The sequence below is a fragment of the Indicator indicator genome, chromosome 27 (genome assembly GCF_027791375.1).
Source record: "Indicator indicator isolate 239-I01 chromosome 27, UM_Iind_1.1, whole genome shotgun sequence".
NCBI lineage: Eukaryota > Metazoa > Chordata > Aves > Piciformes > Indicatoridae > Indicator > Indicator indicator.
The window spans coordinates 6,082,147-6,106,550 of record NC_072036.1 but is presented as its reverse complement, the minus strand read 5'-3'; the positions used below and the strand labels follow the sequence as shown (position 1 = coordinate 6,106,550).

The following is a 24,404-nucleotide window of genomic DNA, read 5'->3' as shown; positions in this document are numbered from 1 at the left end:
CTAATTCCAATCCAAAGCTTATGCTAAAAGACAAACAAACCAACCAACCACTTAAAACAAGAATTCATTAGCTCATTAGAAAGAACAATTAAAAAAAAAAATAAGTGCCCCTCAAGGTCACAGATTAAATTTGCTTGTGCTTTGTAGATGAGAAAAAAACCCCACAAAATTCATGGACTGCAATTGGATGAACTAATAAAAATATTAAATACAGACACGGTCACATTATTTTACTTAGGACTAAAATATGTCTTAATCAGGGATTTTTTTCTGTGTGAACCATCTGTGCTGAGGTTTTGGGAGGGGTTGTTGGTCTGGCTTAGTTCTTTTTTACTATTTTTATTTTTGTTTATATCCACAGGTAATACAAGTATAAATTTTCCCCAGCATTTTCCAGTATGTAACTCCATGCATACACAGAGGTCTTTATGTATGTCACTTATTTTCCCATGGAAAAACACAATTCTAAGACAAGCCAGGAAAGCTAATCTTTAAATTAGGTATCAAATTTTACATTATCTTCTAGATTTCAAAATGAAAATTTAGGTTAACATGAAGTGATATGTGCATATACTGCCCTCATGCTGTCTATAATACAAAATGCAGAAACATTTAAAATCATTCAGTAAGAAGAAAAAACTTCTATTGTTGAAGTAATCTTTCCTCAGGAAAAATGCCTTCCTATTTTTTCATTTCTTTTCTTTCAAAATAAAAGCATACTTACAACAGTATCTGTAGGTACTTCACGGAGTGAATATGTTGGTTTATTTGGTATATCTTGGTTACTCAGGAGCTCAACAACTGCAGGGTAAGTAAGCAAGTTTATCAGAGAGAGAAAAGACTAGGAGAAAGAAAAGAGGAGATAAAAGGGAATGTTAATCAGTTAAATAAAAATCAAGAATTAATAATTATAGAATTACAGAATGGTTTGTGTTGGAAGGGACCTCCTGCAGTGAGCAGGGACATCCTCCACTAGATCAGGTTGCTCAGAGCCTCATCAAGCCTGACCTTGAATACCTCCAGGGATAGGGCCTGAACCACCTGCCTGGGCAACCTGTTCCAGTGTTTCCCCACCCTCATGGTAAAGAACTTGCTCCTAACATCCAATCTAAATCTCATCATCTCTAATTCCAAACCATTGCCCCTCATCCTATTACTGTGCAATCAGTCCCTCTGCAGCTTTCTTGTAGGCCACCTTCAGGTACTGGAAGGTTGCTATTAGGTCTCCCTGAAGCCTTCTTTTCTCCAGGCTGAACAATCCCAGCTCCCTCAGCCTGTCCTTGTAGGAGAGGCCCTCTGATCATTTTCATGGCCCTCCTCTGGACCCGCTCCAGCAGGTCCGTATAAGTTTGTTCCTATCACTCTTCATAGGTTGAACTTGACATAAATCAAGCTGCCCAAAATAAGACTGCAAAGCCTGGCAGGTGTCTGTATGACCAAAATGGGGACTGATGTCTGTAAAATATGCATAAGCCAGCAAATTGTGCAAACAATCTTGAAAATAATGTTTTCATTGTCACATAATTCTAAAATCTAGAGACACAGCATAGTCTAAAACATGTCCTTCTCTCTGATCTTACTACAGTAATCAGAGACATGATCTGATGACCAGTATTTTAAGCCTCATTTTTTTGTCATGATTGTTATTTATCATTTTCAGTTGACTTTGGTGGATCCTTGGCATTGTGACCTGCCATGCAGCACAAGAATCATTTCAAGCAGTCATCATTTAACTAGTGTATTATGCTAACTTTGACCTGTATTCCAAGAAGCAAGTATAGCTGCAATAAAAATCTGCAGAAAGATAGGTATCATCCTATCTGAAATACAGCGCTGTTTTTCCCATCCCAATACAGAAGATTAAATAGTTTCTCACCTTCTGACAGCTTTGGTCAATAGGGTCAACTGGAGTAGATTTAGGTTGTGATATCCTCAAATCATCCTTGCCACATTCCAGAAGAGCCCATAATTCAGTTACAAGTGCCTTTATAAAACCTAAAACAAATTTTTGTTCTAATAAGAGTGACAAGAATACCAGAAAAATGTTTTGCCTATTAAATATTTCACTCCACAACCCTAACTCTAAAGATTGTCTACACCATGGACTAAAACTTCACAAGGCAGACTATCTGAGGGTCGCTCTCCTTGCTATTCTCAATCCTTTAGTCAAACTGCCCCTCTCCTGTGGTTTGCTCATATGCAAAGTAAAATTTACAGCAAGAGTTTGCAAAGACTGTTATTCCAGAGTATGATGATATTTATGTATCTTCCATTCTCTACCCAGCCTGGATTTGTGCCTGGCACTGCCCTGACCCCTGTGCTGGATGTTCCACTTGGCTTTGCTGAACTTGATGAGGTTGGTGTTGGGCCCAGCTCTCCAGCCTGTCAAGGTGCCTCTGGGTGACACATGCCTTCCCTCCAGAGTGTCAGCTACACCACAAAGCCTGGTGTTGTCAGCAGACTTGCTGAGGGTGCCTCAATCCCACAGTCCATGCCCTGAAAAAAGCTCCAGGCATCAGCCCCAGTACCAGCCCCTGAAGGAACACCACTCATCACTGGTCTCCACTTAGACAACAAGCCATTGACTCTGAGCCATCATCAAGCCCATTCCTTATCCACTGAGTGGTCCACCCATCAAATCAATGTCTTTCAAATTTGGAGAGCAGGATGTTGTGGGGGACAGTGTCAAATGCTTTGCACAAGGATGGAAATCTAAACTAATGAAGCAATGATTCTTCATAACTTAAGAAAAGAAACATAAAACCAAACAAGCAAACAAACAAAAAAAAACCCAACAAACCTCAACCTGCATCCAGATGACTAAATGACTTAAAAAATTGGAAAGCATACACTTCTATCAGGAAGAAAACCACATGCATTCAAGTAGTCTTTGCTAATATTGTGCAATTATTCCCATTATTTCATCTTTTCTGACATCTTTCTCACTGTCTTTCTCTACTATGCAAGAGTACAGCATGGAACTGTTCATAACAACATCACTCTTCAACTGACCTGAACTCTGAAGAGCTACTGCACCTGCTGGTGTTGTTGCCATTTGTGTGACAATTGCTCTGCTACCAAACTCTTCATATTCATCTGTCTGTTAGTAACAGGCAGAAAAGCACAGTTATTCAGAGGGCACAAAACTCTCAAATGATCTTCATCCTTCCTACAATTGTTTACATGATTTAATCTACTGTGTTAGACTTGAACAGTTCATGAAGATTGTCCTCTACAAGACTTACCAGGGTTAGATTCTAAACCAAACATCTTTAGGAAGTAGTTTATCAGATTTAAATGCTACAGTTGAGACATGTAAGATCAGCAAAGAATAACTGTAATGCTTTTTTGCACACATTCAGTAGGATGTATGTAACATTATTATTTTTCTTCTAAAAATGCATGTTGTCCAATTTTTGGTTGCATTTCAAGTATTGACTACATATCTACATCTCAACACCACCTACCAATGTGGCTAAGAAAAGACTGCACATAAAGAAAAAAAAAATTTCTGTCATTTGAAATTCTACAGTAAGAAGTCAGGAAAAAAATAAACATATGCCTGATATTCTGAAGATAAGTAACAAGCAACTTAAATCAGTGTGGCACCAATATCAAAGGCTATAAGCTGTATTTTAAATTCCTTTTTGCAGAAATCAAGTGACAAAATGGTTTCTGGATTAATTTTCTTATTATTTTACTTCTTTGTTTTACTATATTCTTTCAAAGGAATTAAAAATGTGCAGACTGTAATTCTTACCTGGAGTTTTTTGGATAAACTATTGAACATAAAGTTCACACAGTCGTTCATGGCACCTGTGCTATGGAGCAGAAATAATCCTTTGGGTGTGGTAGAAAAATTTAGCAAGGCATCTAACAAAGTCTCTTCCCATAACAAACTGCAAGAGTAGCAAAATAGTAATTAAAAGAAATATGTTAAAAAGCACAGGAAAAAAGTAAAACTGCTTTGTAACTTTGAAAAGCAGCACCACTTTAAGCACTGAACTCTATGCTTATATGTTTGCTCTATATTAGTTTTAAAAAGAGCATTTGGAAAAGGTAAAGATGTATTAATTTGTATTTTGTACAAACACAGAAACTCATCCTGGAAAGACTAAGTTTAGGTAGGAACAGAGAAAGAAAGAAGATGATGATTTAATGGGTAAGCCAAAAGACCATCCTCAAATGTACTTATGACTTACTATATGACTCTATACAGGTCTTAAGGTATTATTCTGGCAGTTACAAATTAGCAAAGCAGGCACAGAACTTCTCACCAATGTAAAAACACTATGAGGAGTTGCAACAAAATCCTCACATTTGAGGAAGATAAATGCTCCTGCCAGAAATTAGTGCAGAATTAAGAAAATAAGGCTATATGTACACAATAGCTTCACATAACAGCAGCAGTTAGATGGAAAATGTTTTCTACAAACATGGCAGGAAGAACAGCAATTGCAAAAATAAAAGGATGATGATACCCTCTGCCCTACCAAATATGTTATGCCCTAAAAATAAGTGACTAGGTACTGTTCCTGCAGGCATCACTAGACTCATGATTCTTCTTCTTTAAAAGCCCTTTCTGGATTCTCATCTCTAGGTCTCACTTCTCATTTTTGACTCCTAACACCAGCAAGCAGCAGGCAGCTTTTCTCACAGCAGCCAATCATCACCCCAAACTTTAATCACTTCTCCTGCAGAATCCCTGCTACGTCGTATTCAGAAGGAACAATATCACCTAGAATTAGATCAGCTGTCTTGTTCCACAGTTAAATGAAAAATCTAGATGCTAGAAGGAAATTGTAGTTTATGTCAATGGAACTGATTCACAGCCATCTCCTCAGTCATGGCTCTGCATCCCTAGATTTCTTTTTACTTCTGGATTTAAATTACTGTAACCAGTTCACAAGCCACCACCAGAGACTAGAAAACAAGCTGCTGAGATCTCTTTGCAAATTATACATGAAATCAATAGTTAAGTATGAACAAGAATCTACTTAGTTAACTGGATCCTGCACTAAAGCCAACATCACCCTCAATTTTTCATACTCACAAATATCTGTTTAAGTTTCATCTCAATGCATAACAACCTTTCTAAAGGGACATCAAGGTTTAGTATCAAAGGAAGGATGTTTTTCACTTAATATGTATCAGGCTTACAGACAGAATGCTGCCCGTCTTGTTACATAATATTTTGGAGGTGTAGATACCATTTAGCAGAACAGCATTTTAAAATTAACAGTACATCAAAAGCCATAAGATAACTTCTGACAGCTGCTTTGTTCTATGCTTTCCAATTTACATTTTCCTCAAAACAACTTCTGTAGTCATAGAATCAACTGTAAGTCAATTTTACATAGATTAGACACACCAAGAAAGTCCTGAAAGGTCAAGAAGAATTTTTTAACTTCCAGAGCCCTATGCTAGGATGATTTCACTCCCTCTGCTAACCACTATGCTCATGGCAAAAAGAGACAGGGTTGTAAGATGCCTCAGATGTGGATAAAGCAGCAGTGTGTGTTGATACTTTGTGCATGTGCAAAACCTAAGCATCAACTTACATGTTTTTTGATTCTAGACTTTTTGATGAAGTCGAGTCTCCCCCAGTTACAGGAGTGGGTACTCTTTCTGAAAGCAAACTTGTCTGTGAAATAGAAAAAAAAAAAAAACACAACCAAACACCTCATTATTGTTTATTTACATAACTGTTAACTTCAAACTTCACTCATTCTCTTGTTACGTATTTTTCAAAATGACAGTAATTAGGTTGTAGTTCAGCCTTTGGCATAGAATACACTATTCCACTAAACTTCTTATGCCAGAAAATCTTATTTTTTATTTCCTTACTCAGGTATAAATGATTTTTAAGCTAGCAGGATTTAAAATTTTTTTGAAATTAAAAATCTCTTTGATTTTTAACTAGAGACTCCCAAAGTAAAAATTAGCATTAAAACAAGTCACAAAAGAATAAAATCAGAAAGCAACTCTTTCATAGAATGTTAGGAGTTGGAAGGGATCTCAAAAGATCATCTACTCCAACCCCTTCATGAGAGCAGGATCAGCTAGAACACATCTAGGTGAGTTTGGAATGTCTCCAGAGAAGGAGACTCCACAACATCTCTGGGCAGCCTGCTACAGGGTTCTGTCACCCTCACCATCAAAAACTTTTCCATTATATTCCTGTGGACCCTCCCCTGCTCCAGCCTGCACCCCTTGCTCTATCACTGAGCAGAGCCTGGCTCCATCCTTCCAACACTCACCCTTCACACCTTTATAAACATAAATGAGGTCACCCTTCAGTCTCCTCCAAGCTAAAGAGACTCAGATCCCTCAGCCTTTCCTCTATGGTTCTATGCTGGACTCTTTCAAGTAGTTCCCTGAAGTTCTTCTTGAACTGAGTGGTCCAGAACTGGACACAATATTCTAGATGCAGCCTCACGAGGGCAGAGCCGAGGGGAAAGAGAACCTCTCTCGACCTACTCACCACACCCCTTCTAATATACCCCAGGATGCCACTGGCCTTCTTAGACACAAGAGCACATTGTTGGCTCATGGGCATCCTGTTATCCACCCCAGCTCCCAATTCCCTTTCCCCTATCCTGCTCTCAAACAGATCAACCCCCAACCAATGAGGGTGTTCCATCCCAGATGCAGATTCCTCCACTTTTGTCACAGGTAATGGAAATAACAACCTCTAAAGTCAGCTACTCAATATCAAATTTATTAAGCAATTCTGTCAAATTTTATTTTTTTATAAATCATGTAAATGCATCTATTGATATGGATATAAATTACAGCTGCAGGCATAAACATATATATACACGTTTTTATATCTGATCGAGTTTCTAATTTAAATTTTTTTTTTTAATACTTGATGTAAAAGGCACTGTATTAATTAAGATGAATGATTGGTTTCATTTTTCTAGGGATAAAAGGCAAATTGCACCATTCAAAGGATAGTGAGCAGTCATTAATTTACTCTTATAATGTGATCTAATAAATCCACAGAACATTCCTCTATTAAACTAGTCAGTTGTCCTACATCTGGTAAGTTCCCATTTTATTATCTTCTATAAAATTCTATCCCAGAATCACAGCAGAATTTGTCAAGAAGACTGTTTCTCCATTTGTCTTAACACTCCAGGAGATGTGTAAAATAAAGGAAACAAATTAACAGCTTATCTATTAAAAACATTTTCACTACTGCAGGAGGAGAGTCCACCCAAGTCCATCATTTTTGCTATACCAGAAATGGTAGAATATTTGATTAAATGTACTGATATTTTCAAATTGAACAAAGACAGGAAGATTTTATCCAATTTTCCCAATCCCTTTACCTTTTTCCAGGCCTCTGCAATAGATTCATGCAAGCCATAAGGGATTAGCATCTGCAGGCCTTCACAAGTTCTGTACATCTGACGACATACAAAAATGAAAGCTCCTTTAACAACCGGCAACAGCTCGCATCCAGATAAAACAGAAATGTCGTCATGAAGAAGCTTCTTTGTAAACTCAACAATTACATGAACAGCTGTAGGACTAGAAACAAAACAACACTTTTTAAATGTTGGTTTGCAATCATCCATAAGCCTTGAAACAAATCCTCTGACTTTCAAGTTTTCTGGGAGAAAAGAAGCTATGACCCAATACGAAGAAGCCAAATATAACTTGTCAGAAGAAATTAAATGTACAGTAAGTGATTTTATTTTGCCTACAGGTCCACATAAAGCAAAAATGCATCCAAAATCTTTTCCATCTAGCCCACAAAGCCAGGTTCTACACAGACTGGGTGTCCTATAGGAGTCCACTTGGGAAGAGTAATAAGAATCATTCTAGCTTCTGCTTAATCAGCGTTAGGGATATCACTACAAGGCAAAATTTTTTGTTCTTCCTCTTTCATATCTGAGGCCTCCTCTTGAAGTCTTCCAGATTTGCAATGCAAAGGACAACTTTTTCTCCAGAAGACTACTTTTTAGTTCCAGTCCCCTTAAAAGCATATGCAACAGCTGAGATTCTCCCATTTAGAAGACATACATTCCAATCATTTTCACTATCTGCAGCTTAGACATTTTTAAAGGCTAGCCTCAATTTTACTGCCCTGCCTCAAGTTTTAACATGAGCTAAATATACTACTGTCCATGGGATCACACAGATCCTAAGTTAGGTACAGTGTTGCAAATGACAGCTTCTGATACAAGTTCTTTCTCTATTAGAAGTGAATGCTACATCGAATCTACTCCTTCCATAAATTAGGGTAATTTAAAATTGTTCTAAAAACAAACAAAAAAGGAGAGGCCTTTGGCCTGAACAGTAGCACTATGAATACAGTGGAACTACATTGAAAGTAAAGCTCTCACATATAAGAAAAACAATTAAAGAATGGAAATCTTCCTTAATAAAAGTATTTCCTTAAATTGTCATTTCCCCTGGTTACACACAGAAATTTCTCCCTAATGTATTCTCTGAAACACAGACTACTTTACTTGATAAGACATTTTACTCCAAACATAAACATACCTTGTTAGAAATAAATGGAAAAAAAAAAAAAAAGAGAAAATGAGTCTCATAAGACTAATGTAATTCATTGAAGTACTCACTAATGTCATTCATTAATGAACTCTTACCTATCTTCCTTGGCAGCTTTTTCATTTTCTCCATAAAGAAGAACAGAAAGACCATCTTCTACAGCAGCAATCCTTGCCAGAATATCAGATACATCAATTAAAGTGGTTTCAAGACCATTTATATGCACCTATTTGAAGAGGAAAAAAAAAAAAGTTTTAAATTCCATGCTTTTGTGAAAGCTGCTTATTAAAGTCTGGTTTATGTATGCAGAATCTGAAGGTCACCTTGCTGATGGTTAGTTAATGGCTTAAACACAATAAGAAAGCAGACTATGTTCAAAAGTCATCACAGAGAAATCTTCATCACTAATATCCAATGACTGCACAAATAGAAAAAACAGGCATTTTGAAACTTGTCTTTTCTCCCACCATGAACATGGAAGGTTCTTGATGTGCCATCTAGGTGTATAGGAACAATACCTGGATCAAGGTGAGAATCATACTGACTCCCTTACTGCATGTGCATTGGCAACTCTCCAGCTAGAAATGGAATTCCAGTTCCTAACATCTTCTGGGTCCACCTCAATTCGAGGGCTACATCTCCTTTTATGACAAGGTGACCCACGTAGCAGATGAGGGAAAGGCTGTGAATGTTGTTTACCTGGACTCTAGCAAACTATCCCTCTGGAGAAACTGGCTGCTCATGGCTTGGATGAATTGACAGTTTGCTGGGTAAAAAACTGGCTGGACAGCCAGGCCCAAAGAGTTCTGGTGAATGGAGTTAAATCCAGTTGGTGGTCAGGCACAAGTGGTGCTTCCCAGGGCTCACTTTTGGGGCCAGTTCAATATCCTTATCAATGATTTAGATGAGGGCATCAAGGGGACCCTCAGTAAGTCTGCAGATGACACTCAGATGGGAGGGAGTGCTGAGCTGCTTGAGGGTAGAAAGGCTTGCAGAGCCTGGACAGGCTGGAATGATGGACTAAGGCTAATTGACCAAGATTCAACGAGGCAGTTCGATAATCGTTTGACTCTATGACTTTAAAGGTCTTCTCTAACCAAAACTATAACGCTAAATTCATAGGATTTATGCATAAATGCACTCACAAAGAATAGTTTTCAAAGTAGGAAACCCCCTTTTAGTAGCTTCCCCCTATCCACACCCAGGACAAAAGAGTGGAGGCCAAAGTAAGATGAAACAGGCAACACTGAGCTAGAGGGATTACTGTACCCAGCCACACTTGTTAAGTCAGAATGGGGAATAATGCACCACCCTCCCAGTGATGAAATCTACTGCTTCAATCTTTTCCACACCTCTTTTATTAATCATATTCAGTTGGGCTCTAGGAGGAAAATAAAGCCTTTCTATTTAAAATTTAAGGAACTTAATGTCAGTGGCCAAAATACAATTCTCACTTTTTTTTGTTTTGTTTTGTATTTCAAATCTCCCTTTGACCCTTTTATTTTTAGGTTGCTAGCCTAAAAGGTAGCCTTTTAAATTGCAGATAGAGCAAACAAACATCTAAGAAAAATCCAAGAGGCAAAAACATCAGAAGAGGGGGAAAAAAAAACCCACTCCAAAAAACCCCACACCAAAACCATTAAGCAATGTGGTTTTCCCAAGGGAATGGTTTCACTACAGCAGAATTTCTGCTACTGTTCACAGGATTTTGAGAAAAAGCAAGTTTACCAGACCAATCATAATGACAGCCTACACTATTTCTGGCATTTTTAAATTGCTGACATAGAAAAACACTGCAGAAGTTACCATGTGAATAAATAAACCTTCTACACAAAATACAGAAAAATATTAATATTCTATGGATTTTAAAAAATAAACTATTTGGAAGACTATTACAAACCTCTGTGCCACTCAGTAAACTTTGAACAGGATGAAGTAGGGCATCTATCGCTGCATCTGTATACAAACATTCAGCAGCACATCCTGTTTGATCACAAAGAACTTGCAGAATTTCCATAACAAGACTCACTGGAGAGTAATTTTCTGGTAAACACAAGAAGCATTTATTAATATTTTAGCTTACAACTATACATGACTTATGCACATGCTTCTGAATTACAAATTTGTTAAGCACCAATTTAACACAGGTAAGAGGGAAGAAGAAATAGTAAAGGAGGAAGAGAAGGAGAAAATCTGCACAAATAACAGATCCAACTTAAAAACTGAACAAGAAATTACCACCTGCCATATTATAATTATATATATTAGCATATATTAAAACAAATGTTCACCTGTGTGTTCTGCCAAAGCTGTCTTTGGGGACCTTGGAGAGCAATAAATAAGCTGAATGAATAATACCAACAGATCGGTTATGGATACACTATCTATTAAAGAGAAAAAAGAACAAGGAAGGAATCTGCAATTTAAACTGTATCTTCAATATCACAACTAGAATGGATTTTGTAAATATATATATATATATATATATATATATATAAGCAATGCTTTGTCTTCCTGAGGATATTGACATATGTACAAAGGACATGCATGTCCCTGGGACTCTGCCAAAGTATCTCATAAGCAACGTGATCTTATTTCCCAATTGAGCCAGTTAAAATTTTACCAGGCAGCCAAAGTTTGAAAATGCTGAATATACAGCACTGTGTGAAAAAGCTTTACCTCACTATTAAGAGCTGGAAAAGAAGCAAGCTATAAGGCAGCAATTCCTCAAGTCTGAAACAAAGCAACCAGTATGTAGCTAAAAGGAGACTGGAAACTACTGCTCCAAGTTTCATTATGTTAATAAATCAGACAATTTGTGAGGTAAGAGCTGCTATTTACAAAGCTGAGGGGGACACTATTAAGACAGATGGTGAGATTGTTACTTTTGGTGGGGAGAGAGAAAAGCAGCTATCACCAATGGATCACTGCTTGAATGGTGTTATACAGATAATCCATAAGTGACAAAAGAACTCTATTAGTAGCTGTTTCTTCTTCACAATTGCTCTACATTGGATCTATTAAGTCCTGATCTTCAAACCAGAGGGACAAAATACCTTCAAAGGAGGTCTCAGAGTAGTATCCAGTAATGTCTTCAATCCTACACAAGATATTCATAGAATCATAGAATGGTAGGGTTGAAAGGGATTTCTGGACATCACCGAGCCCAATACAGTTGTTTTCAGAGACTTGCACTTACCAGCCCTGCATGTATTACATGCAGATTTCTCTGGATGTACAAGGATTTTGTTCATTGGATGTACATAGCTTCTCTAGCTCATGTTTTCTGTCCTTAACTAACACCTCTGTTCTCCACCACTGTTTAATTTTTATTATATTAACAGACTAAGCTCAGAGCAAATGTTTTCAATTTGCAATTAGCTTGAAATACTGATTTTGTTTCACACCCGAAAAACAGTTTTGGTTCCTGGACATGCCTCCTTTCCCCATCAATTGGTTTGACAAAAGATATTACTCACATCTAGAAAGATTGAATCACACACTGATCCAACTTTCCTTTAACATGAAATTAATACATTAAACTAAGGACAAATGTAATGTACTCAATCACATGCATTAAAGGTTAAAAACCTGTGTGGATGCTCAGAAATACCTATACTATCTTTTAAGAGAGGTTTAGGCACAGAATTGCTGAACAGTCCTATAATGTCCACAATATTGCAGTTAAAATATGTATCAAGTATGGATAAAGTATTGTTCAACAGGTTCAATTTTCTTCAGCCCTCCCCTTACCTTTTCTATTTTTCAGTTGTACTGGAAAGAGGCTTTGGCCTTGCTTGTATATTAGCAATCTTCCCAAAAGGCACAGTGAATGAACAAAATACACATACTGCAATTCTGGTCCAGTGTAGGACAAATTCTCCTTGTCACCTGTAACATAAAACTGAAAAATGAGAACTGGACTCTTAGTTTAGTTTTCAGTACCTAGCTACTACTTGCAATGTATGTGGATTGTTTGCTATATAAAGACAGACAAAAGATTTACCACTGCTATGGGTGTTCTCAGAGATGACAGACTTAGTATATTTTGGGGAGGAAAAGGACAGAACATCTTCCTCTTGAGACAGCATGCTCAAAGACCTAGAGAATGCAGGTGTATATACATATAATGAGAGACATGCAAAGATACTCACTACAATACTGCAAGGAGAAATTACTGGCTCTGAAATTTTTATTAACTGATGCCTTGCAAAATTCAAAATAATCAAGACACTGCTGGACAGCTGCATTAATCTGTGGAGAAAAAAAAAAACAAACAGAAAACAGTACAATATCAGCTACTTTACAATAAATTCATTCTCTCTTGTGGCTAAGTACTGCCCTTTAACACAACAGCAGGCAAAATTCTACTGGTCTGAGACAGCTGAGGCTGTTTCACCTGGAGAACAGGAGACTGAGAGGGTATCTCATTGATGCTGATCAGTATGTAAAGGGTGAGTGTCAAGAGGATGAGCTCAGCTCTTCTCAGTGGTGTTCAGTAACAGGATAATAAGGCAGCGAATACAAACTGGAACACAGGAGATCCAGTGTAAACAGAAGGAAAAACACCTTCGCTTGGAAGGTGGCAGAGCACTGGAGCAGGCTGCCTAGAGAGGTTGTGGAGTCTCTGAAAGCATTTCAAACCTGCCTGAAAGTGTTCCTACATTATTTACTCTGGGGGACCCTGCTCCAGCAGGGGGGTAGCAGAGCACTGGACCACAATGCCCAAAGAGGTTGTACAGGCTCCATCTCTGGAGGCATTCCAAACTTGCCTGGATGAATTCTTGCATGATTCTTGCTCTAGCAGAGGGGTTGGACTCAATTCTATTCAGAGGTCCCTTCCAAGCCCTACCATGCTGTGATTCTGTGATTGTCACAGTATTACCTCGTAATCAATGTGTACAAAAGCATAACAACTATCAGCATGGATTTAGAAAGGAATCACAAATACAGCATAGGAACAAAGAAGTACATTTAGATTTATTACAGTTTGGATTTATTCACAAGTAGGAAAACAAAAAGTATGTCATTTAAAACCAAATACTTCATCAGATGTTTACTCAATGCTTAAAAAATTAGACTACCCTGCTCATAGACTTCCTACAACATACGTGGTGCATGCTATGAGGATGTACCACGTGTGTTGTAGGAAGTCTTTCTCCTATGTTCTGTTCTATGCCTACAGACAAACAAGACAAACATCTGCCTGTATCCTTGTTTCCCATCTTAAGGTTTTATCAGTCATGTGTATTTTGCATTATATTTGATTCTCAAAATTTTACAAAACAGCCAAAGTCCTCTCTATAGAAATGGATCTCACATCTATCCTGGTCTTATTGAAAACAATGAAACTTCCATCCCAGTGCACAGATCAGCACTGACAGAACACCTGATAGGATTAACACTTTAATAAAGGTGTTTCCCTGGTTTATCTTGCTGACACTGAATCCTTAATGCTTCATACCACAACTTAAAGAACACAATGGTGTTTTTTTTTTAGTCTCTTTAATCAAAAATCCAAATTCAGCATGCAGATTTTTGATTTTAATGCATAATTTGCTATTTTTGGGACACTGTCAAAAATAATTCTAAATATGAGAACAACTGAAGGAATTAATAAATAATAATCCTAATGAAATATCTGCTGAAAAACATACAGATTTTCCCTTACTCAAAACTAGTCACACACCCTTCTTTGCATTTAACAATGTTTCATTTAGGCAAAGACATTTTTAAAAACAAATTACACTCCAAAAAGGCTTATTACCTCAACAATATGGAACAGCTCTCACAAAACGGGAAAAAAAAAAAAAAAGGTTCAAACCACAATGGGCAAAGCCAGAAGTTCCCAAGGCAAATTTACTTGGAAGTACTTACCAAAGATTTGTATTTCTTTCCCAAAAGCTTAACCATCACTGTTCTGCTGTAATAAGCATGCTAAAATGACAAAAGAGACCTAGTATCAACTTCAAAAGTATTTCACGTTTTAATTAAAAAGTAGAAATTATCTCTGTTTTATTAGAGATCCAGTGCACAGCATATATTCAACAGATCCAAGTCCACTTTGTGTAAACTTGTATTATACTCAAATAAGCCAGAAAAAGAAAAACCCTGTCATTAGGAAAATGTGTAGCAGAACATGCAGCAACCCAGGAAAACACTAACTGAGCTGAAATGATAAATTACAAATTTTGACATTTCGTAGCAGACCAAGAATGGCAATTCTGCCACTTTGCTCTTGTAAAACCTCACCTGAAGGACTGCATCCAGCTCTGGTGCCCACAATACAAGAAGGTCATGGACCTGATGGAGAAGGTGCAGAGAGTGACCACAAAAATGCTCAGGGGGTTGGAGCACCTCTCCTATGAGGACAGGCTGAGGGAGCTAGGGTTGTTCAGCCTGGAGAAGGCTCCTGGGAGACCTAAGAGCAGCCCCCCTGAAGGGGGCCTACAAGAAGGTTGGAGAGGGACTGTTTACAAAGGCCTGCAGTGATAGGATGAGGGGCAATGGTTTGAAATTAGAGGAAATTTAGAATGGATATTAGGAACAAGCTCTTTACCATGAGGGTGGTGGAACACTGGAACAGGTTGCCCAGGCAGGTAGTTGAGGCCCCATCCCTGGAAATATTCAAGGTCAGGATCAAAAAGGCCCTGAGCAACCTGATCTAGTGGAAGATGTCCCTACTGACTGCAAGGGGTTTGGACTAGATGATTTTTGGAGGTCCCTTCCAATCCGAACCATTCTATGATGTTATGTAAATTCTAAATTATAAGCTTAGACACGGCAGGCTGCAAAACCCTCTGATGTCCACTGGAGGCTACCAAGCTGTGTGCAGTCTGTCACATACATAACTGTACTTCCATGCTCATCAGTACTTCCAGAAAAATATTTGCACCTTTTGATGGCTGTCAGTCAGTTATAATAAAGGGACTAATGTCACAAAGTGCAGTAAGTTCCCAGAATTCAAAACAAACTGACCAAACAGAGATGGAGGGAGAGAGTAGTGTTAAGGGGCAAAGGGCATAAATGCCTAAAACGAATCCCCAGATTTCCTTTATTATAGTACCCACTGTAGGTTGTTACCAGAACACATCTGTGATAAGAACATATATCAAACTCTTCAAAATACATGTCATGCATGAACACAGACAAGTTAAGGGTTGTTGGTGTTGGTCTTTTTTCTCTGCTTACCATCCACTTTTTAAACCATACTGCTTTGGTATCTAGCAGAGCCAAGAAGTAGACCGGACCCAAAAAATCTGAAGAGGCGGGAAGATTAGGCTCACATTTCACAGACAAAAGTGACAAAGTACTCTCCACGACTTCTTCCATGTACCTTATGCCACAAATAGGAAAAAGACGAGCAGAAAACAAAAATCACTTAAATCTTTTCACCAGTAATATTCAGGAACAAATTTATTGTAAAACCTTGTTGTTCAATAAGGAAATATTATCATGAACATTAACATGTCATAAACATAAACAACGTTAACTTGCTCTTACAAGGAAATTCATTCTTTATGTTACCATGAATAAAATGAGTACTAACACACAGTATTCTCTATCATACTTTGCAGTGCTACGTATTACACCTGCTACCTTATAAAACAACTAATTATTGTTGTTAAAAAGCACTTGAAACACTTCAAAAGGTAACTAAAGCAGCTTAATGTCCCATGAGTACTCCTATGCAACCTCAGTATTCCACTTTTCCCACCTTCTGTTTTTATTTCTCCCCTTATCATTGACAAGTCATCTGTTCATCCTGTAACTACCTCTTGCTAAAATTATATGCATCTAATTATGTGCAAAAAAAAAAAAAATCACTGAATCAAGACACAGGAACAGGTTTTTGAAGGTGACATACTTTTCTGGATGACGAATCCAGGAAGAGGGAGCTTCTTTTTGGTACTCATTTAAAAGGCGGACCTGAAAATATAATTATTAGAATTAAAAAGAAATAATGCAAAATGTTTCATTAATGATTAAAAAAAAAAAGTATGGACAGTATGGACTTATACCTTTTTAAGTAAATGATTTATATCTGTATTGGATACATCCAGACCAGCTGAAATACGAAGAGAATATTCTCCAGAAAGAAAGTACAACTCCAAGTGTTTTGCTAAAAAAGAATGAAGAAAAAAAGCCTCACCTCCATGACAACTGTGATAAACCAAACTGTATTTTATAGCTTCACTATCAAAGTTAAGTGATTTTCAGGAAGTACATGACTCACAAAGTCTTAAATGTAATTAAATGCACGTACCTAAACTTGTATATACATCTCTTGTCATATTAAATGGAAAAGAAGAAAAGGTTTTCGCATAGAACCTAAGAATTTTCTCCTAAGGAAGAAAAAGTAAGCAATATATTAAACAGTCCTGCAGCTCTGTATTATTATTGCACAACAATCAATAGGTAGTGGCATTATTCTTGATTTTATACATTGCTCAGATATCTCTATAGATGTTAAGTATATTCTGTAATACACAGTTGGAGATCACAGAAACCTACAGTCTAGAAGAAATTTTACTTTACTACTTTAACTGACAGCACCAATGCAAGCCTCACTGAGACAAAGTAGTAGATCAGAGAGTATTATTGTACTTTGCCACTGACATTAATGTTTATGTATTATTAAATGCACCAGTGACTTAACTAGCACTGTTTTAAAAGGAATTGTAGACCTTGTAACCTGAAGGAGTTATAGGAGCTTGGGTAACTTTCCAATTGATTTGGTAATCACTTTAAAATTCAAAGAAAAAAAAAATTAAAAGGCTTAATTGGCATAAGAAGTCATCTATGAGTAGTTTAAACAGTTGCTATTTTTCCCTTCAGCAGTGCCTGTGTATCACCTTATTTTCTCATCATCATGAAGCACACATCACTTGCAGAGGAAATAGTAACATGAGATGGTTTACAGAGGAGTTTTGACAGTATTTCCTCACATGTCCACTTGGTAGAAGACATTCAAACCTCTTCCCATTAGGAGTACTCCAGTCTCCAAAAATCCTACTGAAATCCTTTTGTAATCCTTTAAATTAGGACCTCCTGGAATCACAGTTCTTTTACTTCAAGAAAATTTGTGTGACACATGTGGAAATAATAAAGTGTCTTGGGACCCTGAGGGATTACTCATATATGTGACCTCTTGCTCCTCTTCAGTACTCTTTAGTATGGCTACACATCTGAGAAGTAAATACAGATGATTAGCTTACACTGAATGTTGCATCAGGATCTGACAGAGATAAGGTGAGATGCTTTCGCAGATTTGGCCAGCCCTCAGAGCTCAGTACATCAGAGGGAGAGGCAAAGCACAGTGTCTGCAGCGCTTCCTGGCGAACCTGAAGCGGTCAAAAGGATAAACCTGTTCACAGAAACCTCAGTTACAGAATTTACAACAGATTAGGAAGGGGGAAAGGAGGGGAGGGAAAGGAGAGGAAAGGAAGGAGGGAAGGGGAAGGAGAGGGGATGAAGAAAGAAAGGGAAGGGAGGAAGGAAGGAACAAGAGCTGGATATAGAACAGATAAGGAACTCTGGAATATTTATCTTCTGCTATATTTTTATCATTATTTAAACAAAACCTACATCGCTGAGAAAGACAAACAAACCAAACAGCATGTATTTGAAGAAGCAACAAAAACATTTTATATAGGTTTTCAATATTGGATGCAAGGTTTATGTTCTGCTTCATGCTTGTAATCAAATCCTTTATTATGAGGGGAAGATAGGAAACTATCACCATATGATTCCAATGTGCCTAGCAGCTCACTAAAATGTCAGTGAAGGAAACTGGAAACAGAGTTATTAGACACTATGTTTTACTGCTGAATTTTCATCAGCATTATAATCTAAATTTCAAATAATTTTTTTTCTTCATTCTATTCATAGATAACTAATCTCCAGGAATGTATTTCATATCACTGAAACAAACAGTAGGAAATTTGAACAATACTTAACAGCACCAGACTTTTAACCTGGTTTCTGACAGAACTTGATCACAGTATTTATACCTGTTTTCCTTTACTATGCCATTTTCCACTGCCAGACAATGCTAAACAAATGTTACTGAGAAAGAACTCTCAAAATGATGTTTCTCCAAGCTCCAAAGCTGGTGCTGATTGGTGGTTAGAGACCCAAATTAGTTACAAGACAAGAAGGCAAACAGCTTGTTGGCAAATCAGCAGATATTTCTCTTTTCTGATAGGGGTAAAACAAAGGGCAACACAGAAGTTACCAAAAAGGACAAGGTGCACATAAACAGGAAAATAAGCTTCAATAACTTAGTTCTCACAGAGCAATTTTTTTCCAACCTAAAATGCCCATTTATAGCACACACACTCCTAAAAAAACCCAGTAAAATACTTCCTGCAACACCAGCTATTGAACCAGATGGTTATCAACAATGAAATACAGCACTGCAGAGCATTTGCTGCACTGGAGACAAGATATATGAACCAACAAAGACAAGGTACATATCAACTCTTATGTGCATAGAGTCTGTTTTCCAATACATCAAACATTCTTTTCTAGTAACATTTTCTTTCTTGTTGTGAATATTTTTACAATATTCATGGAGGAATATGTGATTTGTGTCAAGTAAAGAGTTAAGTTCAGTGAATTTCGTTTGGAAGATCATTTTCAAGGGGCTCAGTTTGACCTCTTATTTGACAAATCATAGATAAAGGTGGCTTTGCCTGGCTCTGCCTTGGAATGTGTGTGTCAGATAAGTATGTGGGAGTTCTATGGCGTTCTGTGAGAAAGATGCTTTTACTCTCTGATCCTTTTTTTTTTGCCTCTCCTGAGCACTTCAGAACATTCTGGGGGCTCATTATCATGTCCTGCCTTCTATTTAACATAAGTCTGTTTATGTAAATGAGATAGCTATATACGAAGGAGAGAAAAACTATCGCTTTGCTGTATTTTCATCCCTTTTTCTCAGCCCAGCACACTGTTTTCTTTGCTTGTCCTTATTCTTAATAAAACTTTAAAAGACGCTTTTGGTTAGTTCATTTACTACATTTCTTCTTTTAAACTTACTTCTTTAGGCTGAAGAGGGTCAAGCCTTTCTGCAAGCAGCTGCAGTTGTTCTTGACTCATGAATGTGTAACTCTGTAACACATTATAAATGATCGTTCGTATATTTTATTAAACAGCAGAAGATTAAAATCATCAATCTTTCTGATACCTCATTTACTTCTAATAATTAGGACTTTCACGTTTATACTAATTAAGCATTGAAGTCAGCATTCTAAAGCCCTAATTCTGCCAATTGCCTGAAGTTAAGTTTACAGCAACAAAACTACCGTGACACATTTTGCTTTGCTTTACCTATGTTTCCTCTATCTTTATAAAATCCACAATGTTTCACTCAGTAGCAGAACCTAGTGCAGTAGTCTGGAAATGAACTGCACACTGCTTGGCTCCTAAAGTAAAATCACAAAAGGTTAGATGATGTGTGGCTTCTTACCATTCTTTTATCTTTTTCTATGCAGAGCTTGCATATTAATCTCACCTAGCACACGCTGACTAGAGGTTAGATAAAACAGTATAACCTTAGTAGCTCAAAGAAAGGTAATTAATTTAGTTTAGGATATAAGGAAAAAAGACAGGGTGGATTTTTTTTTTAGGGTTATTCTCAAATTCCACCGACTAAAACTTAGGAATTTTGGAGTGGCATGCTTATGTTGTAACAGGGAGAGAAAACACACTGTACTTGGTTGAAGGAGGAGTCGCTGTCAGAGCAGCTGTCTGTGTAACAGCCACTCTGCCGTTGGTTCTTTGTTTTGCTCTCCAGCTCCTTATTACGCAGCCGATCCTCTTCAAACTTGTTGATCAAAGATTCTACCACAACCATCATGACATTCTTCAAGGCATGCATCATTTCTCTGTATCTTCAAAGTAAAGACAGGTTTAATATTAAAGAGCAGAAAAACGACTAATTACAAAAAAAATTCATTTCAAACAATCACTGACTCACCAAAAACTGAACATGGCATTAGTGCTACACCCAAACTCACTGAATTTGCAGATTCAGAGAATGGTTTGGGTTGGAAGAGACCTTAAAGATCATCTAGTTCCAACCCCACCCTGTCATTGGCAGGGAGACCTTCCACACTTACTCACTCCTGGCCATCAGACATTCCAAGTCAAAAAATCTTACATCATTACCCACAACTGGCCCACACACCAATTCTACACTATATGGACAGCACTGCAGAAATCTCTTCACACATACACTAAAATACAAAGCAAGATGGCTCAAAATTCCACTTTTAAACTAGTCAATGAAAGGAGATCTGACTGCACATACCACTCTCACAGGACACATGGCTAGATCTCAAGGAAGAAGTCTTTAAAAATATACACATATATTCTAATTTTTGTTTTAAATTTTTAGAAAACAGTATTGCCATGCAGACTTTGTACTTATAAATATTTCCTGATAAAACAATTTTTTCCTTTAGACCAACTTCCATATAACAACTGAATTTCATTTGTAGCTAGAGAAACTGTATTAAGTACAATTCTTGTCTCATACTTTACTCCTAACTCAACTCCCACCCCAGATATCTCAAACAGTAGATTTGTTGCCAATCTTTTCATGCATAGCTCATAATCTTAATTCCAGAGTGAGACAAAGCCTGACAAATTGCAGTGCAAGGTGGGAATATTGGTACAGCTTAGCACTGATTTTTGAAAGCAAAGCATTGCTCATTGGTTCTGAATGAAATTTTTCAGAACAAGTCCTGAAAATGAGAGAGGTAGAGAAAGACTAAGCAGAAACAAAGATGAGAGTTGCATTGTGTACACTTACTCTTTGGATTCACGGGTTTTCTTAGCAACATGTTGGACAAGGGTGTCATAGCCAGATACTTCACCTTGATTTTGAGCAGAGGTGCATCTTTCTGTTTCTTCTTCAATCACAGATCCCACATTATTATTTATATATTGTCTAAGGTATTTCACAAACTCATAGCTGCAACAAACAGACAAAATTAAAATGTAGCACACTTCCTTGAGCTCGCCATCAAACATTTTCAACACAGTATTAACATTCACTAACTTCTCTCCCAGCAGACCTACTACTTTAAGGTAAGGGTTTAAACTTCAACAGTGTAAAAAATAAAGTTTTATTTTCTTCAATATGGTCATTATCAGCATATTCTAGGAAGAAACAATCCCAATTAGTTTCTGATTTCCTTTTGTGCTTCTTCTGAATGTAAAAATCTACTCTGTCAAAAGGTTAAGGTTTTGTAGACAAAAATCACAGACTAAAAATACCAAATTGAAATTCCAAGAAGCACTACTTGGAGCATCCTGCACATATCACTCTCTTATGCTATATCCATCTGGTACTATTATTTATGCAGTATACAGGCAAAACGAGAAGAAACACAGAAAACTATTTATAAATTCCAGCACATGAGCATGTCTAAGGGTTAGGAATGTTTGTGTGTCATGACAGTGTGCAGAAGATCTTACTCAAACTGACAAACTACCTGTCTGTCATTATATGTACCACTTAAATGTAAGAAAACTGGCCCTTTTATTATTAGATATTCAGTGAAACTTGTTTGAATAAAAGAATAATCAGAGGAGGATTTCAAATAGAAGACTCACTGGGTCCTTAGACACCGTATGAGCTGTAAAAATCGTAAAAAGTAGTGCTCAGAATATATAAACATTTTTTTCATAGTCTTCAAATTTGTATAAAGGGCAAGGCAAACAGAAGCACACACAAAAGTAATCATAGACAGCAGATGCACCATTGTATTTTCATACATTAAATGCAATGTGCAAACACTGTGCTAATTTGGATAAATACAGAGTGAGCAAAATTCAAAGAAAAAAGTCATATCACCATGTAGTTAGAGTTCAAAGATGAAAATGCCAATAAAAACAGCTTTTGCCTTTCTTGGATATTAAAAATAAAATTAAAAAAAATAAATCAGAGACTACATTAAAAAATAAGAACAGAAAATGATTTCTTGCATCATGATCCATACTTCCTCATTAGATTCCCTAACTCAAGTTCCATCAGGCACAGATCTCCCCACCTTATTTTAATTTCTCCATGACTTTTGTTCTCAATGAAAGTAACAGAAATGTATTTCAAGAAAGACAAACATGTTTATTTGCTTTTTTCATTTGTATTCAAGGCTGGATTTTTACTTCTGCAATAAGAACACTACAGACGACTCTCAGCTGAAGAAAAGCTTTCATAAAACTTCCTCCCCTTTTTCTATGACTAACATTTCCAGGGTATATAGTTTTGCAGGGACTGCTTTGCTCTGAAATAAGACAGCAATCACATAATTATTTATGCCACAAAATTTATGTCTGCTTGATGTCCTAGCCTTTATCTTCTGCAGCATTCTTCCACCTTAAAAATGCTTTGTAACAAGTAAACACTTCAGCAAGGATAGAACAACTTCACATGCAGAATCAAGTCAGACTGTCTGGTTGGGCTTAAAAAGGACCATGGGAGAGGAAAAAACAATTTAAAATAAAGTATGAAAAACACTGCATGAAAATTTTGAACTTGATTCTGTTTTCCTTTCTACAAGCTTTCAGAGGATCCTGTGTTTCAGTCTTTTCTACATCAAAGTGGGAACAAAGGAGGAAGTCCTCAAAAATCTGATAATATTACTGAGGTAAAATAACCCTGAGGCAGAAATAGTGCAGATCAAAATGCTGCAATGAACTAGCATATTGGACAATACAAAATCATACACAGCTAACAAAGCAGCCTGCAGCCTGGATGAATGGGGTAAGGATCAAGGAGAAAGTCTCTTGACGGTCTCATAATAAGTGACCTCCCTGACCCTCTATGAAAACTAACCTGCCATGGGTCATGAACAAGACCAGAATACCTCTAGAAATATTCCAATGCCAAAGAGTAATGTTCATATTCTTCATTCAAAGCATCACTTGATTTTCCATTAAATGCACCTTAAAACTTATCCCATGAAAATAAAGCATCTTTAGGATTATCAAAATGTTAACATACCAGAAAAAGTAATGGCTGGCATGATTTCACTGGTCTATGTAAACATTGCTTCCACCAGTTCAGCAAAAAGGCAACATTAACTTTATTCTTTAAATTAACATATTTTGAAAGTTGATCAGTGAAAGAAATATCTACATATATAAACATTTACATAGTAATATACATTTTAAATGTTTCCTGGGAATAACATAGTTCAAAACATTTCACCTCCTTCAAAATACTGGAAATAGCAAAAATATTTTTACTTGTGAAAATTCTCATCTGTTTCCTCCAAATGCAAGAGAATCTCTTCTGCACGTTCTGCTGATGGGGCTCCAGTGATTTTTTCCTTCACACTCTGCAGCAACTGTCTAAGCATGGACTGTAACTGAGCTTCATCTTCACTTGTAAAGTTAGACATCTGTAAAGCAAACATAATAACAAAGCCTTGTAATTTGGGGGATTTTCTTCCCTTCAAGATGCCACGAAAAGCATAAATCCCTTAAACTGTTACTTTTTTCCAATAACATGAGATTTTCTATCAAAAGACATGAACACGGGTAGGAAATATTTGACAGATTTTATTTCAAGCACACCAGTTACAAAATAATCAAATCAGTTTTAATAAACATCCTGTTGTCTTAGTACAATAATTTAAAACAAGATACTGCACTAAGAAAAGCTTGAATAGCCCTGTTTATAGTTACTTGAGCACACTCCCATCAAACAGGCACGACTACACCACAATTAAAAAAAGTTTTACAGATGTAATGAATCTACCTTGATGAGAAGCCTCTACAAGTCTCTCAGCTGCACCTCATCCACTATTATTACCCACTTCTGATTTTCTGATCACTCTGCTCAGAGCTGTTACCATGCTTATGAT

At 37.0% G+C, this 24,404-nt stretch overlaps 1 protein-coding gene across 1 annotated transcript in view; it reads right to left on the bottom strand.

Annotated features, from left to right (window-relative positions):
* The window catches only part of TBC1D32 (TBC1 domain family member 32), a 54,239-nt gene extending 30,300 nt beyond the window's left edge, over positions 1-23,939 (bottom strand). The window contains exons 1-21 of the mRNA XM_054393021.1: positions 23,785-23,939; positions 21,344-21,505; positions 20,243-20,420; positions 19,567-19,638; positions 17,745-17,870; positions 16,793-16,871; positions 16,548-16,648; positions 16,394-16,455; positions 15,718-15,862; positions 14,404-14,463; positions 12,681-12,780; positions 12,280-12,417; positions 10,818-10,910; positions 10,427-10,569; positions 8,625-8,752; positions 7,338-7,539; positions 5,562-5,644; positions 3,761-3,899; positions 3,013-3,100; positions 1,877-1,995; positions 725-841 (exon numbers count right to left, since the gene is read on the bottom strand). Coding sequence (XP_054248996.1) covers positions 725-841; positions 1,877-1,995; positions 3,013-3,100; positions 3,761-3,899; positions 5,562-5,644; positions 7,338-7,539; positions 8,625-8,752; positions 10,427-10,569; positions 10,818-10,910; positions 12,280-12,417; positions 12,681-12,780; positions 14,404-14,463; positions 15,718-15,862; positions 16,394-16,455; positions 16,548-16,648; positions 16,793-16,871; positions 17,745-17,870; positions 19,567-19,638; positions 20,243-20,420; positions 21,344-21,505; positions 23,785-23,939 — 2,490 coding nt within the window. The remainder of the gene's footprint in view (positions 1-724; positions 842-1,876; positions 1,996-3,012; positions 3,101-3,760; positions 3,900-5,561; positions 5,645-7,337; positions 7,540-8,624; positions 8,753-10,426; positions 10,570-10,817; positions 10,911-12,279; positions 12,418-12,680; positions 12,781-14,403; positions 14,464-15,717; positions 15,863-16,393; positions 16,456-16,547; positions 16,649-16,792; positions 16,872-17,744; positions 17,871-19,566; positions 19,639-20,242; positions 20,421-21,343; positions 21,506-23,784) is intronic.
* Positions 23,940-24,404: the final 465 nt, after the last annotated feature.